This window comes from Equus caballus, chromosome 1, assembly GCF_041296265.1.
Source record: "Equus caballus isolate H_3958 breed thoroughbred chromosome 1, TB-T2T, whole genome shotgun sequence".
NCBI lineage: Eukaryota > Metazoa > Chordata > Mammalia > Perissodactyla > Equidae > Equus > Equus caballus.
Window position 1 is genome coordinate 14,132,418 of NC_091684.1, and position 17,743 is coordinate 14,150,160.

Here is a 17,743-nt window from a genome sequence, read left to right on the forward strand (position 1 = left end):
CTGTGGTTTCGTGAAGCGCTTGGTGTCCTGCTATGTATCTCAGAAGCTGTGGACACCCCAGTTTCAGAGGGAAGAATGCAGAGGAAAAGGGTAATGGGGTGGGAAAATACTGAGTTCTGGAGTCAGAGCAGGGTATGAATCCTGGCCCTCTCACCTGAGATCTGAGGCAATCACAATCGTCTAACAATAATCATTTCTCAAGTGCACACTATGAGGAAGGAACATACTAAGCACTTGGCACAGTTTATTTCCAATCCTAAAACAAGCTTAGGAGACGGGCATGATTATCTTCATTTTACAGATGAAAAAACTGGGGCTCAGAAACATTAAGTATCCTTTATGTGGTCACAGAGCTAATAAGTTGCCCTCCTAGGACATTAACCCAGATCTTTCTGACTACCAAGCCTTTCTTCTTTCCATTACCTAACCACATGGCCTCTCTAAGCCTCAATTTTCTCATCCATAAAACAGGCTAATAATGCTTCCTTGCAGGGTTCTTGTCAGGAGTAAATTTAATAATTTAAGGTGACTTATACAATGCCTGGAATTCAGTAAACACAGCATAAATGCTAGTTCCTCTTGCTTTTAAAATAGAACCTAAGAGCAAGTTAGATTTGGCAAAGAAAAAAACTAAAAAAAAATCTACGTTTATTATAAAAATAAGAGAGTATGTGGTAAAATTGAACACAAGAAACAACTGACCTAAAACAGGGATCAGGAAACTTGGCCCATGGGTCGGCTGCCTGTCTTTGCACATAGTTTTACTGGAACACAGCCAGGCCCATGCAGTTACATACGCATTGTCTGTGGCTGCTTTCAAGCTACCCATGGCAGCTGGGTACTTGGGACAGAGACCATATGGCAAGCCTAAAATATTTATTCTCTGGCAAGGAAGTTTGCAAACTCTCTGCTCTAAAATATTCATATTTCTAAATTTAAAGAAAAATCTGTCCAAATTCAGTGACCTTGAAATACTAAATCTAAACTGAAACATTAGACCAAAATGGTAATTCACCCCCCGACTAACACGTTCTCTTTATACCAAATGTGGGACAGAACAGAGCACATAGTGACACTGAATGCTCCAAACTGGCTGCCAACAAAGCTTACACTTTCAAATGATTAGAGATGATACCTGGTAAACTCCTGGACAGCTTCTATTTTGGGGTGATAGACGACAATTCTTTTCTTTAGCATCAGTGCTGTGTGTAAGATAACAGTTTCCATTCCAAACTGAGATACAATGTCTAAAAACAAAAGACAACGTACTGTTACTGCATTAAATATTATATAAGGACGTACAGTTTTTATTGGAAAGAATTTTTATCACATGAATGCAAAATTATGTTCAATACAGAGAATTCAGACAAATGTTGTAAGTTCCGAAGCACCTTATTTGGTGGAGGGGTTTAGCCACATGTCTGCTCACCAGGATGGGTGTGAGAGCTGCCTACACCTGCCTCCCAAGGGACCCTCTGCTGGATGAATACATGAGGCCAGACTCAAAGAAAGTGCAACCAATGATATGAAGGGGAACCAGCATCTTTCTGTGTCGTGAAAACTTCTTAAGTTTTAAAAAACGTTCACTGACACCACCCTCCCCCCGTCGTTACTTACCTCCTTTTCAGAAAACTTGACAAATACCTAACACCTCAACCAGGATGCTTAGAAAGCATACGGAACAGTGGGGTCAAGAGCAAAGACAGGCACGGTGGGGGGATGAGAACGAAGGCCAGCACTGCCCTCAGAGTTCCCCTCTCCTCCCTTTTAAGGTCCCCCAGGTCTGCGGCTTAGCCCTGGGCTGTCTGCCATTTTGGATTTTCCAGCTAGGAGAGAAAGGCGAGGAGTTAATTGGGAACTCTGGGTCAGGGGCTTGAGTTCTCCAGGTGCAAGAGGGACCTGCTAAGAACTAAGGAAAGAAAAACCATGGAAGTCAGTGGAGACCTCGAGCCATGAAATTAAGCTTACTGGTGAAAGAGCATTTCTATATTAACAGTCAGAATCATATGGAAAGGAGCACCACAAAAATCTGATTTCCTATGACAGAATTCTAACCAAATAAGGAAATGTACAAGTTGAACTACCCACCTGTATAGGAAACAAATATTATATAGATGAAAATATATGGAAATATGGAATAGCAGAGTCTAATGAGAGACTGTCCTTAGCTCGGGGATTTGTTGTTGTGGGGATGGAATCACCTAGGATGGGTTTTTGTTTCTTCTTTTGCTTTGCTTTTTTTTTTTGTTTTTTTTTTACCTTTGATGGAGCCTGCAAGGTATGCCTTTCGGGCATCAAAGTCCTTGCTAAGGAAAGAGCCATTTTCTTCACTCTGGCATATCCCCTTTGTGAGAACTGCGATATAACTCTCCATCATTTTAACTGGGCTCCCATGTTTCAGGTACATTCTGTAAGAAAGGACAAAAAGCAACTGTGCTTTTATTTAGCATGAACCACATGGAGAAACACACTAACGCCAGGCATGGGTACTTTCTAAGGAATCTAAGCCAATTTGCTAATATACTTCTGAACACCTGAATCTTTCCATGACATGATTACTTCCTTAATTTAATCATAAAATGTATTAAAAAAAAAAAACACTTGAGAGATCTTTAACAATTCTTTGAAGTCAGCTCTCTCTTTACATCTGGGGAAGCCTGCTATAGTCCACTCAGGCAAGAGAATGAACTATGGACTGTCTGAGGCCTCATTATTCTCAAGAATATTGTATACTTATCTCTTTTTATGTTTTACACTCACAACAGGTGTTCTTAGTCATAACAACTCTGTTTTATTGCTGGGATTTCCTTTGACAAGAAAGGAGTTTATGCATTGTTCACAGAAAAAGCAGTAATTAGTTGTAGAACCTATACTTATCAGAGTTCCCAGAGGTGGCTATATTTAGATAATTAAAAAATCAAGCTCCTTTAAGTTTCTGGTGATAAAAGCACACTAGATACATTCATCATTAAGCTAGAACTCCCAGAAAATGCTGACAGGAAGCTGGCTGCGTTCAGAGCTCACGTGTGAAACCAGCCCTTCCCCTGACCTCTTCCTGTGAGTAAGCAAATCTAAATTTTGCTTCAGAAGCAGGACTGGGTCTACTTGGGCCTTTTAGTAGCTGAAGGGATGGAAAACTGGGAAGAAAATAAAATCATTTTTTAAGACAGATCACTTGAAATTTATATTTATTGTAAATTAAGTGAAAAAAAGCAAGTGTTTTAACCACTTACTAAATTCTGTCAATCATCAGTTTTTTAATGCACAGATTAAGAAAAAATGGTAGAGAACAATGAGTATGGTAAGCTATCATATATATAAAATACAGGCAAACCCATGAACTCACACACATGCTTACATATGGAGAAAACGTCTTCCGTAGGGCGTAAAGAAAACAGGCCAGGTTGCTGCCTTGGGGTGGGGGCTCAGAAGGTAGAACTGGAGGCCGGGAACAGGGGAAGGGAAACACTTAGTCTTCCCTGTGCACCCTTCTGTGCTGTTTGTATTTTTTTGTTTTACTATGTGCTTACATTACCACCAACAACAAAAAAAATAAAAACACCATTAAAGTTACAAAATAAAGCAATATATGGTAATGGAGCAGAGAAACATGAGTAGTAGGTTAAGATGACAACCCTGGGCCATGAGAGATGGAGCAGAGGGAGGAATCCCTCAAAAATCACTCCTGAGGAAAACTACAAAGGGCAACCCAGGGGACCTTATTCAAATGGACATCCATAGACTGCCACCTGGCCTGGACGATTTGGACCCCACAGAGGGAATGAAGTCCCCCCATCCATGCGGGCTTCCACTGCCATGGTGAGCAGCATGCTGTGAAGGCACACCTGCCTGCCACTCTCACCAGAAATGGAAGGGAGCAGGGAGCACCTCCATGGTAACCTCACCATCATCAAAATGTGCTTGTCTACGGGTGTGTATGTGCACATACAAGTATTTGTCGGGAGAGGGAGCATGTGTGTGCCTGAGCACACGGGTGTGTACACAGGCAAGGGCAAGTACTTGAGTGCCGTAAGAGGTAGTGGGCAGAGGAGGTGGCCGGCAATAACTCTGAGTCCTCCCTTCTCTTGCACTGTGACAAGAGAAGAGAATCTAGAATGCTACAATGCCATGGCTCTGCAGAAGCTGAAAAACGCTCTGGGCTTCCTCCTGGGCAGGAAGTGGGATCTAAAGCAACCTTGCCTTCTGGGCCCAGAGTATTTCTCGGGGAATTCAGTTAAGTAACCTAACTCTGACTCAATCAAATGAAACGGGAGTCCAGTGTTTGATCAAAAACACCTTTGCAGTGTTTTTAGGTCACAGCTTCTGGATAGCATCTCTCCGAGCAATAATAATAATCTCTCCGTGTCAGTGCCATATTAGCAGACAACTGTTCTTGTTCCGCAGTGAGTCATATACTTGGAATTTATCCTGTGACAGCAAGAAGTCTTTCTTATTGTAGCTGGCTGCAAAAACAGTAAAACTGCATCTTGTCAGAATACAACTGAACTGAAACTCTCAGGTAATGAGAAGGTATTCTTACACTATGTTGTGTGTGCACATAAAAATGGCGAAAAGACAGCTATTTATCAGGCTTACGGTGAGAAAAACAAAACCCGCCTTATCCCTCCCCACAAAAAAACTACTATTGGGCATGAGCCCGAAGATAATACATAACACCTAGAATTATAATGCTATGTAGTAACAATATTAAAAAAAAAAACTAAACTAAAACCCTGCGAAAGCCTTCATTACAGAAAAAGCCAACGTCTCTAACATATGAGAAAGATTTCATTTAGTCCGTATATTCACCAAGGTAAGAAAGTAGACTGGTATATTTTAGATAAACTTTCAACAAATGGGATGGAATAAAGGAGTCTACTTGCATCACAATTAACCAATTAGTCAGAGTTTCTCAGCTCCTCAGATTCCAGCTAGGAAATGTTTCCCTGTGCTTTGGTATAATTCAAAATGCCCATTAACTTTCCCAAAAATGACTCCACACACAGACCTTGACACATATGAACCAGCTTACCACTTCATAAAGCACTTAACTTATCCATCCTGCTAAGGAAAGCTCTAGATTGGGAGTGAATTAAAGTAAAAGACGAAAGTGGCAAGTGACTCAAAATACCCAGGAACTACAATAGTTGTGCCAGCTGCTTTTTCTCCTCCCCTCCATCATTTTCCCAAATAAGAAAAGAAGTATCTTTGAAGCAGAAGAGAAAGTGCCTCTTTATAACATAGTCTCTGAAGGGCCACTAAAAATTAAGCTGGGGAGACAGGGCTGAAACTTGCTTCCTGAGTGTAGAAATCTGCTATATAACGATTGAGCAAGAACTTCATTTCTGTACATTAGCATGTAATACAGTTTTCATACAGACCTACACAATATCCTAGCGAAGGTGGAATATTTCTCTGGGTTAAAATCTTTGGCAGTCAGGACAATAGAAAAATGAGTCACCTGTCCAAAAGAAACAAAAAAAGTATTCATTTTAAAGATACTTTTAATAGAGTTAATTTTTATTACCATATTCTAACAAACCTCTTGTGTAAGATATACCAACATTAAAAGGAAAAGACCCAGATTCAACAAAGTCCTCACTTGCTTCTTTATACTTTTATGTACATATAAAAATGTGTATTTGTATATACATATATTTAATTTCCTACATAAGAATGTAATACTTTTAGTTAAAAATTTTTTTCAAAACCACAAAAATATTTCGAATATCAAAAATGTGAGTTTTTATTTAAAGTCCTGAAACCTCATCAAAGCAGAACTAGGAATGCTCTACAGACATAATTTACCAACTATTTTTCATTAACGAAATAGAAGGATAAAAAACAACAAAAATATGTCTCAGTAAGATTCACACAGTTCCCCAAATAGTCAATTCTCTGTAGAATGCCATATAATTTAAAGGGCACAATAAGCTTCATTTCTTAATAGGCCTCTATTATTATAAACATAAATTTCTAATAATCATATAACTATTATTCTCATGAGACAAAATTCAGAACTTTATATAAAAAGCAAAGCACCTGAGAAATACACTTTTAAAAATCATACTTCGAAGTATAAGAACTGTCTCTAAATCTTGCTGTTTTTCAAATCTGAAATCGAGGTTGCTATAATTTGGCAGTCTGTAGTGCAAAACATGGATCAATCTACTTGAGGATACATCAAGACTTTTCAGTAAGAACTAAATGAACATAAACCAAAGATTTTATAACACATTGAAAACTATCTTTTTGCAAATTTACATTTTCTAATTATGAAACTCTGTTTTGTCTTAAACTTCTAACAGTTCCTGTTATTTTAAATATAACTCCTTAAATTTAAACTGGTATCTTGGACATGCTTCATACAGTCCAATTATTGGCTATAAAATTAGCCCTGAAAAGGAAAGAGAAGTCTCCACCCAGATACACACCAGGAGCCCACTTCTTTCCAACATTCTTTTCTTCGAGAAAACCTGCTGGTTGTTTGGGACTGGGAAAGTCCACAACGACCACATACTGGTTTCCAACATGTCACACTGATTGATACTGTTCACGTCAAATGACACACAGAAAGCCTACTGAAACATGAGTTTCCTTAATTATTCTTTTTATTCTTAATATATTCTTACCATCCAGAAACACATGAAAAAAGTTGTCTTAACTATGCCAAAGATGATTATATCCTTTGAAATAGTTCTTAATTATGGAAAAATGCTTCTGCCCACCTTTAATCAGAGTCAAGACTTTGAAACTGCTTCTACATTTCTACTCCCTCAGAGCAAAACCCAAGAAAGGCTCCCCTACATCAACCACAGGGTCAGTCAGACAATGCCCACCAATATTTACAGAATGAACGAGAGCGACACGTGAGAAAGAACACTCCCAATGAAAATCAGAGTTAATATTTTTCAAAGGTGTATTGTGAATGATAAAGGCTAAAGCTGAGAGTGACTGGAATAATTTTATATCACTTTAAATGTTTTTGGGTTTTTGACCTTTATGCAGTCATACCTTTTTCAAAACTGAAGAATCTGGAACTTCAACTGTTGTGATATAAAACCATGTTCTTCTGTACTGACCAAAGACGAAGGGATGGAGAAGTTTGTTTTCATCTGTAAGGCAGCATTTTCTCAGCAGCAGATCCCTTAAAGGAGCTGTCGTGGAAGGATAACACCACACCCACAGAACTTCTCCATTTGTGTCCTTTTCTATGGTGGAAAGATGGTCACTGTGAGAATGTCAAACAGCAGCAAGGAAGTGAATTGATTGGTGACTCAGAAGCACCTAGCGGAATTAGTTCTAACATGCATTTTACAAGGCAACCCAGAGCACACGAGACCCCAAATTCCTACCTACCTCTATTGGTCACATTATCTAGCTTTCCTGACTGTAAGTTTTAGGCTACCAAAGTAAAAAGCTTTTATAACAAATCATAAATGAAAATTTAGCCTTACAGGTTTGGTAGAGGTCTTTCCTATCTCCTCCCACACAAATTCTCGTAAACTTATCATTACTTTACATTTTTACCTAATTAGAAGGATCTTTAACAAATACATTTTAAAAGTTTGTTAAGAACAAAACTGGAGATGGGGGCCGGCCCGGTCGCGCAGCAGTTAAGTTTGCACGTTCTGCTTCTCAGTGGCCCGGGGTTTGCCGGTTTGGATCCCGGGTGCAGACATGGCACCGCTTGTCAAGCCATGCTGTGGGAGGCGTCCCACATATAAAGTAGAGGAAGATGGGCATGGATGTTAGCTCAGGGCCAGTCTTCCTCCGCAAAAAAAGGAGGATTGGCAGTAGTTAGCTCAGGGCTAATCTTCCTCAAAACAAATAAATAAATAAATAACTGGAGATGAAGAAAATGGTGAAATCTCTTTTAAATCATGTTACATACTGATTGTACAAATTCTATATTTAAATTTTAATAATAATAGTAATAATAAAGATTATCCAGTCATATATGTAGTTCCATCATCAAACACCTCACTAACAAATAGGAGCGATATACTAATAATAAAAACTCCAGGAAAAAACCGCCTAAACTTTCAAGAAAGAGTTACTGCATATATAGCAGTAAGAATCCAGATTTTGATCTATAGCCTTAAAAAAAATTTTATTATGGAAAATATCGAGTATATAAAAAAGTAGAGAGAATAATAAAATGAATTACCCCTCTCCATCACTCAGCTTCACCAATTATCAACATCTGGTCCTCCTTGTCTCATAGGAGGGAGGAGCACCCCCTCCCCATTATTTGGAAGCAAATCCCTTTTAAATGCACGTCAACATGAAAAATCAAAAACCTGCTGAGTTGAAAACATGATAAGTCATCCTTTTCTTTGCTGTTACCAGATAAAAGTCAGTTTAACTCAGCCTCAATTCAGAAGCACCTTCAAGCAGGACTAAGACGCCTGAGGTACTTAGGTTTTGCTGTGAAGCACTTTCTAACATCACATTACAAACGAATACAGGAAGCCGTTCCCAGATAAATGCACTCCTTTGAGACACTGAAAATAATTAGCACTTTTCACTAGTTTTGCTAAATCCAAGCCATCTTCTTGTACACTAGGGGAACAGAGGGAGTGTTGAGGGGTTTGTAAAAATCTCAACAGAATAACGTTTTTTCAAAGGACAATGCCACGCAGGGAGCAGACAGACCCAAATTCGAACCGCCCCGTGCTCGCTACTGCCTATGGGACAAATGGTTCCTTGAAACACCGCACACGGCTCAGGCACACGTTCGGGCTGTCCTAAAGTCGTAACGTACTTCCTCATCCAGTAATTCCTGAAAACCAACAGGGATCCCCCGAATGTGATTATGTAGACACTCCTGCTACATGCATGAGGTCCTATGATGCAGGAGTCCTTCACTGGTATGAGTTGGGGCTCTGGGGCTAGACTGCAAGGATCCTGATCCTGGCTCCGCCAATGCCTGGCGTGCGTCCGTGCACAAATAACACCCTGGGCCTCCATCTGTTCCCCGGCAAGGTGGGCACCAAACGTTACCGACACCCCCTTGAGCCGTGGCAGGAGTTAAACGGGAGATAATCCCTGCATAATGCGCAGCACCCGGGACCAGCACAGTTGGCCACCGTGCCTCGAACAGCTCGATCACACCATCGGGGCCAGCCGGGCGCCGGGCAGGCAGTCACGCGTGGCTCCTCCACGCTCCGAGGGACCCCAGCCCTGCCGTCCCCTCGCTGCGCGGCCCGCGAGAGGCTCTCAGCCCAGCCGGGGCCCCGCCCGCGCAGGGGCCCCTGCAGCCTCCGGAGCTCGGTCACCCTCCACGTCCGGGCTCGTCTGCAGCCCGGGGCGTCCTGGAGGAGCTCCCTCCGCGGACCTGGGAGGCCCGGGGGTCCCTCCGCCCCGCCGCCCGCCCCAGGCGGGCCCACGCGAGGCCGCGGGCGGACGAGCCCAGGGCGGCTGGCCGGGCGCCCGCGCCAAGGAGGCCGGGCCCCGCCACCCCCCGCCCAGGCCCAACACGCAGGGGACGCGCCCTCCCCACCCGGGCGGCGCCGGGGGCCGCGGGAGCAGGGGCCGCCCCGGCCGGGCGGAGGGAGAGGCGGAACTGGGGTACGGGCCTGCGGGGCAGGGCGCCTGCGTCCTCACCGATCAGCCCGACTCCGAGCATCAGCTGAGTGTCCGCCGCCTCAGCCGCAGCCATCTTCCGCCACCGCCGCAGCAGCCGACTCAGCGCGCCGCTCCCATCCCCCCGCTCGCAGGCCCCGCCCCTCCCCCGGGCCCGCCCCAACCCGCAGGCTCCGGCCCCGCCCCCTCCTCCAGGCCCCGCCCCAGCCCTGGAGGCCCCGCCCCCTCCCGGTCGCAGAGGCTTCCTCCGCTCCTCCGCTCACCTTCCGCCCTTGGCTCGTCACCCTCAGAAGAAGTCCTCATTTCCTCTATTCCAGATCTTCATCCGCCTTCTCCTCAACCCTCTCCAATCCTCACTCTGCTCCTCAGGCTTTCCACTTTCTACCTGTGCCTTCCAGTCAGGCTAAAAAGAGGCCTCCTGGGGATGAAGGAAGGGTCTCCATTCATTCATTCGTCATCCATCCCGAGAACAAAAAAAATAATTGAGGACTTACGATGACTTTGGGAATATAGTGTTGACACAGACGGAACATTCCAGTGGGGGAAGACGGACAGTTACCGAGTAAGATAATACTAAAACTGCCCAGAGTGATAAGCCCATTGTAATAAAATAGTACAGTGTGTTAGAGGATGGGGGTGTGCTGCTTTCAAACGGCTGTCAAGGAAGGCTTCTCTGAGGAAGGCATGTTTGGACCGAGATCTGAAGGACGGGAAGGAGCCAGACAGTTTGGGCGGCTCCAGGATCCCTCCTGGATCCTCTGCGCCTCCAACCTCAAATCACACAAAGCTGATTAGGGAAGGTCTTTGGTGTCTACAGGAGTACAATCCCAACCCCATCTCGTTTGATATTTTTTTTAAAGCACTAATATGAAATATTTCATACATACATACCAATCTAAGGAAAACACGTTACCACTCAGCTTAATAAGTAAAGTACCACAGATATAGTTGAAGCTCTTTCCTTCTCCTCCCTAATCTCCTTCCCCTCCCTATCCCACAGAGGTAACCACTGTTCTAACTTTCGTGATTGTCATTTCCCTATGTTTTTTGTCTTTTTTTTGAGGAAGATTGGCCCTGAGCTAACATATGTTGCCAATCTTCCTCCCCTTTTTTTTTTCTCTCCAAAGCCCCAGTACCTAGTTGTATATCCTAGTTGTAAGTCCTTCTGGTTCCTCTATGTGGGATGCTGCCACAGCATGGCTTGATGAGCAGTGCAAAGGTCTGTGCCTAGGATCCGAACTGGCAAAATGGGCTGAGGAAGTGAACTTGACCACTCGCCCACCAGCCGGCCACTCCCTATATGTTTTTAAACTTTGGTATATGTATGTGTTTCACTCAACAAAATACTGTTCTCCTTTGAAAACTTTATACCACTGCAACACTAGCTAACATTTATTGAGCCACAGGCACTGTTCTAAGTGTTTGACTCATATTACTTCCTTAAATCCTCACAATGCCCCTATGTGTAAGTCCTATTATGATCCTCGATTTACAGTGAGAAGACTGAAAGGTGGCACCATTTGCCCAGGATCACGCAGCTTGCAAGTGGTGGTGTCAGGATGTGGACCCCCGCTCTGGCACTCCAGCCCACACCAGGTCGCTGTGCTACAAAGCCTGCCACTCTGTAGCATGCTGTTCGTTAGTTTGTAAACTGCTTTTTTTGCTAAAAAAAACAATCTTTTTATGTTTTTTTAAAAAGATTTAACCAAATTAATACTTACAGTTCTGGTTCAGTAATTTTAACTGTTGAGTGACATTTTCTACATGAAAATATGGTTAGTTCCATTGCCTGTTAATGGACGTTCACTTTGTTTCCTGTTTTTTACCTTATCATTACGGTGCTGCTGTATTTTGAACAAGTCTCCTTGTTCTCCCTGCTGTTTGCCTTGGGAAATTCTACATCATCAAGGCTCCAATACCGTCTCTTCCTTAAACCCAGGCAAAATGAATTTCTACCTCTTCCAATCTAGAAGCCTTTGGCCCTAGAGCTAGGACTGGAGTCTATTTAGGTGTGTGTAGCCCTTCTGTTTCTCCCATTAGACTGAACTCCGGGAGGGCAGTGCCTTTGCATTCCCTGTGCTTACTGTGGTGGTAAAGAGTTGTTAATGTTTCTAGTTGTCACAGAAAATACAAAGGTAGTCGGGGCTGAGGAGGGGAGGCAGATTCAGAATCAGTTTGGAAGCCAAGTAGACACTTGCTCTCATGTCTCATTGGCCTTTGCCATCTCCAGCGAGGTTCTACAGACAAAGCGTTGACAAGGGAAATCGATCCTCCCGTGCATTCCCTTTAACAATCTCGACGATACGTCAGCCTGCATCAATCTGCACCTCAAATACCTGCTTTTGGTGAAAGGCACTGCCATCCAATCTACTAGGATCATTACTGATACAGCTACTCTTAAGGCACTTTGTAATCCATGTATATGGAGCGCCCTGCTGGAGATTATATTTCTGTGGGGTTTTCCCTCTCTTCTCTTGCAAAAGAGAAGCTTGAAAAAAATGACCTTTGAATCATTAGAGATAACCCTCTCTTCTCTCTGCAGTAAAGGCCTGGGCCCCCTGAGTTCCCTTACAGTCTTCCATGGACGGGCAATTGTTCCCTTGTCTGGGATTAAGACATACAGTCACATCCTTCTGTGTCTGGGGAGTTTAAGAGAAAATGTGCCCAACACCCGAGGGGATCCCAATACCTCCAAGGAGAGAAAGGGATGAGGGGGTCTGTGTGTGTGGAGTGATGGATCCTGGAACCAACCCTAAAATACTATTCCTGCTGCAGATGGTTCCCCAGGGGGGCTGGGTATTAGAATCAGAGTAAGAGTTCGTCAGCCAGTCAGGGAGAGTGTTCCCCCTCCCCCAAGTACAAGCACAAGAAGCCGCACCCTGAGGAGCATCACAGGGAGCCAGAGGCTGCAGCTCAGCCCTCAGCAGTGATCTATGATGCCTCGAGAGTCACAGTTAGAAGGGCCCAGAACTAGTTCACAATCTCCTTGGGTTTGTATGCTGGCCCGAGAGCAAGCCCCTGGGGTCCGGGACAATTGGAAAGAAACCCTTAGGAAATACTGGATCCACTGGTAATAAGGCAGGTAGTTGCTCTAGATTTTAATATAAAAGATAAAAGCAACATGACTGTAAGTGCTTATTAAGTTTGTGGCAGTTCATATCAATTTTACTGGGAAATACCCTGCTTGGTTCAATATGGGTTTTTTATGTGTTTAAAGAAGATAGGTTAATGAATGAAGCCTTTCTGGAAGGCAGTTTGGCAGTATCTATCAAAACGGAAAAGTGCATACTCAGCAATTTACTTTTAGGAAATACACATGTACACAAATATTCACGCACAAGGATGTTCATGCAGTGCTGCTGGTAATAGCGAAAATGTGAAAATACCTAAATATCTAATAATGAAGAAACTAAAAAAATGATGGTATAGTCCATATTATGGAATGCTATGAAGCTATTAAGGAGAGTGAGGTTGACATTAACTCACTGTGATCCCATCTATGTGTAAAACCCCAAGCTGATATATAAATATATATAGGATTGGAGGGATGTGTACCCACTGCTGAAAGTGGCTCCCTCAGAGGCAGGGTGTGTGGGACGGTGTGGAGGAAGCTTTGGAGTGTGCACCCTGGCTGCTTTTCACTCTTTTACAATGAGAATATGTTCACATAGAAACTGTATAATAAAAATGCAAATATAAATATTTAGAAAGGTATAATATATAAGTATATACATTTACAAATATTTATAAATGTTTATTAAATACGTAAATGTATTAAATGTCCTAGACATGGTCCTTAACTATAAAAATATCATTGAAAAATATCCAGATGCTAGTAACAGTGGTTTTCTTTCAGTGGGTAAGGCTTCAGCAATTTTTCCTCCTCCTTTTACTTTTATCTCATAATTTTTAAAATATTGTATATCATTGCTTCCAATAGTTCAGATTAAAAAAATCTTTGAAACCGGGGGATTTCAAAGATTATAATTAGAAATTTTTTTTTCTTTTTTAATGATACATAAAATGACGTGTTTCACCACTGATGGCATTTCTAGATTTGATGAAACATGGAAAACAGAAAAAATTGAGAAAGTACGTTAAATCCGTAGACCCCAGATCTCCTGTTCTTCCCACTTCACCAAGGTCATTCGTTGAATCTTACAGAGATACATTTAGCCCAAGATACATAATATAATTTTCTGTGGTATTTGGGCTTAGGGAGTCATTTTCCATTAAGTTAGCAAGAATGTAGGATCAGTAAAACTCCATTTCCTTTGCTCAGTGTGCAAACATTTGCAAAACAGGCTGTGGCCTGGGCTAAAGGTTGGGGAGATGGATAGAGAGATAACCACAGCAGAGTTCAACCTGTGACCACCTTACAATCAGGTGGGAAGACAGAAATGAGGAGAGGGAAGGCCAGACCACATCTATTGCTTCTGGGATTTCAGACCTAGAGAGCCAAACTTCAGGAAAGAGAAAAAAAAAGGCAAAAAGTCTTAGAGCCTTGGGTTTATTGTCTCGGGTTTGTTGCCTCTCCTTGCTCCTGCTGGGGTTGCTCATGCTGAGTCTCCTACAGTCCCCGACCCAGGGTAGGCCTCTAAGTATTTCCTCAATCAATAAGTTAGAGAGCAGGGGCCAGCTGGTGGCGCAGCGGTTGAGTTCGCACATTCCGCTTCTCGGCGGCCCAGGGTTCACTGGTTCAGATCCTGGGTGTGGACATGGTGCCGCTTGGCAAGCCATGCTGTGGTAGGCGTCCCACATATAAAGTAGAGGAAGATGGGCATGGATGTTAGCTCAGGGCCAGTCTTCCTCAGCAAAAAAAAGGAGGATTGGCAGCAGATGTTAGCTTAGGGCTAATCTTCCTCAAAACAAAAAAGCAAAACAAATAAGTTAGAGAGCAGCCCCAAGTGGCCAAGGCCCGTAGATGCCTTTGTCCCTGGCACAGAGGTGGCATTCAGAAAATAAATGAGGATGAAGACGATGACGAATAAATACTAGAACAAAGGATCTGAGTTAGATGGTGGTGGGTGCAGGGAGGGAAGGATAATGAAGGCTGTGGCCAGGCTTGGATGGACTGGGACATAGGGTGACGGGTTATCTACGGGGAGGTGGGAGGATGACTGGAATTGACATCTCCTTCCCTCCTTCCTTCCATTTCATCACCTCTTGGTGCTGTCAGACCTGCCAGACAGGTTCCCAGAGTTAAGAGGAAAGAAGTAGAAGGTGGGGAGAGGGGAGGCGTTCCTAAGCTTAAGCAATAAGGCTGAGGGCTGCACGGTCACAGGCGGAAGGAGCTGGGGTGTGGAAACAGACCAACCGGAGTTCTAATCCCAGCTCTGCCTGTCTTAGCTGCGAAACCTTAAGCACGTTGCTTATCTGCTCTGTGCTTGTTTTCTCAGTGATCAAATGGAGCTAATCATGCCTTCCCTGTGCCTCTCCCAATGAAGGTGTGAATCAAGAAAAATCTTTATGCTAATGTTATACAGATAGCTTTGTGTAGGGGGTCCCCAGGACCACCCCCAGATTTGATGATTTGTTAGGGGGACTCACAGGATCTGTGACTATGATTTATTCATGACTATTATTTACAAAGTCAAATCAGCAAAGGGAAAAGGCACATGGGATGACATCCAGAGGAAAGAGGCCCAAGCTTCCAACAGTCTTCTCTGAGTGGCGTGACACAGGACGCACTTAATTCCTTCAGCGACAAGTTGTGACAGCATATGAAATGTTGTTGACCAGGGACGCTCATTAGAGACCCAGTACTTGTTAGAGACTCAGGTTTTTATTGAGAGCCAGTCACCTGGCATCTTCTGCCTAGCATGTACCAAAATTCCAGACTCTCAGAAGGAAACAGGTGTTCAGCATGAACCCCATTGTTTGTACAAATAGTTTAGGCACAGTCAGCCACTCTGTCAATTCTGGGAATGGTGGGAGCACTCTTAAAATCCAAGTTCCCCATCAGCAGCCTGGGGCCTACCTCACCAGCAGGCCTTTCCAAGGATAGCAGGCTCAGGCCTGCTGTGTCTTGTTTGCACAGCCGGCTTGCTCCTTGCTTCCCAGGAGAAGAGTAAGAAGTTGTTGGCACTGATGCAGATTTGGAAAACGCCCATACTGTCTGGGTGGGTGGATGAGGGACCCCAACATCTTCCACAGATGTTCCAGTTCCCAGGTCCCTGTGAGCCAAATGTGGCTCTTCTTTTTATCTGTTTCAATAGTTGGATTTAATCAGAGATTAGGTATGTGTCAGCCAAGAGAGCCATTGGGGTGGCAGCTCTTTTAAGGGGATGCCAGGCCTGCTTGGGGACTGGGGAAGTCACCACTGCAAGGAGCTTCAGTCAACTGCCTGGACACTCTGTCCTGATGGTTAACTGGCTTCCAGCCTATGTGAGGCTTCCAGAACATTCCCAAGAGGAAGTCATCCTTCTTGCGTTCTCCAAAGTTTCAGGGTGCTGATACTGGAACCTGAGTAGATCCTAGGCTCCAAGAAGCCCAGCTTTGAAGCTGTGTTGCATTAAAAGAAACAGTTCAGCAAGAAAAATGCAATTAAAATGAATTCTGATCTTTATTTGCATTTTTCAAAGAACATTAAAGATGGAATTCATTGCCTACAGTGATATGTCTTAAAATCCCTTTCTCCTCATATTTTTTATTTATTTTTTTTTTGGTGAGGAAGACTGGCCCTGAAGTAACATCTGTAGCTAATCTTCTTTCTGCTTGAGGAAGAGTGGGCCTGAGCTCACATCTGTGCTAATCCTCCTCTATTTTGTACGTGGGATGCCGCCATAGCATGGCTTGATGAGCAGTGTGTAGGTCTGTGCCAGGGATCTGGACCAGTGAACCCCGGGCTGCCGAAGTGGAATGTGTGAAATCAACCACTGTACCACCTAGCTGGCCCTCCCCTCATTGTTTTTAAATGTTTTCTTTTATTATGTTTTATTTAAAAAGTTTTTTTAGTACTGAAACCTTGGATAAACGTTTTATTTTAGAATAGTTTTAGATTTACAGAAAAGTTGCAAAGATAGTGCTGAGAGTTGCCATATCCTCTTCACCCAGGTTCTTCTATTATCATTTTACATCAGCATGGTATATTTGTCACAACTAATGAACCAATATTGTTACATTAGTAACTAAAGTCCATATTTTATCCAGATTTCCTCAGTTTTCACCTAATGTCTTTTTCCTGTTCCAGGATCCTATTTAGGATAACATACTATATTTAGTCAGTATGTTTCCTTTGGATCCTCTTGACTGTGACAGTTTCTCAGACTTCCCTTGTTTTTGATGACCTTGACAGTTTTGAGGAGGACTGGCCAGAAGTTTTGTAGACTGCCCTTCAGTTAGGATTTGTCTGATGTTTTCCTTGTGGTTGGTTTGGGTTATGTGCTTTGGGAGGAAGAACCAGGATGTAAAGAGCTGTTCTCATCACATCGTATCCAGGGCACCTCAAGGTGTTCACCTCGATCACCGAGCTGAGGTAGTGTTTGTCGAGTTTCTCTCCTGTAAAGTGGCTCTTTTTTCCCCCCTTTCTATACTGTCCTCTTTGGATAGAAGTCACTGTGCACGGCCCACGTTAAGGAGTGGAGGGCTATGTTCCACCTCCTTAAGCGCAAAGCATCCACATGAATTATTTGCAATTCTTCTCCACGGGAAATTTGTCCGCACTCTCCCATTAATTCAATCATTTGTTTCTACTGATGTGGACTCCCTCCATATTTTTGTAAACTTTCTCTCATTCATCCATCACAGGTTCTGAAATCGCCCTCCGCTCTCCTTACAAATAACTCTTCCTGTTGCCATCTTCGTCTCTCCTCTCTCCTTTTCTTCCCCAGTAGCCTTTTTTCCACCCCTCTATATGTCCTCTTTCTCACATCTCAGCCCTTTCTTAATTGAATATCCTACCCAACTTCTCCAGCTGTCCTCCCAACTGTGACCCCATGTTCCTAATAAAACATAAATAGAAAAAAGGCAGAGGGAAAGGGGAATGCCCATTAGTCAATATTAGAATATTTTAGCTGAGTTAATATTTTAATTAACTATTTAGTTGAGGAGGCAGAAAGAGGCTCTGAATATTTCATGCATTGATTATTTTGTCCCTCTTATATGCATATATGTGAAAATGACTTCTAGAGAGCTGTGTCAGGAACTGCCAAGA

The 17,743-nt window shown here is 43.2% G+C and overlaps 1 protein-coding gene across 5 annotated transcripts in view; it reads right to left on the reverse strand.

Moving 5' to 3' along the window:
* DENND10 (DENN domain containing 10) overlaps positions 1 to 9,756 on the reverse strand; it is a 29,428-nt gene extending 19,672 nt beyond the window's left edge. Inside the window, exons 1-5 of one of the 5 annotated variants that reach the window (XM_023638548.2) lie at positions 9,610 to 9,754; positions 7,015 to 7,231; positions 5,382 to 5,461; positions 2,260 to 2,408; positions 1,136 to 1,247 (exon numbers count right to left, since the gene is read on the reverse strand). In XM_023638548.2, coding sequence (XP_023494316.1) covers positions 1,136 to 1,247; positions 2,260 to 2,407 — 260 coding nt within the window. In that variant the 5' untranslated portion in view covers position 2,408; positions 5,382 to 5,461; positions 7,015 to 7,231; positions 9,610 to 9,754. Of the gene's footprint in view, positions 1 to 1,135; positions 1,248 to 2,259; positions 2,409 to 5,381; positions 5,462 to 7,014; positions 7,232 to 9,609 lie in introns of all 5 variants that reach the window. The other 4 variants (XM_023638526.2, XM_023638540.2, XM_070260115.1 and 1 more) reach the window with 4 other exon arrangements.
* Between the last annotated feature and the right edge of the window lie 7,987 nt (positions 9,757 to 17,743).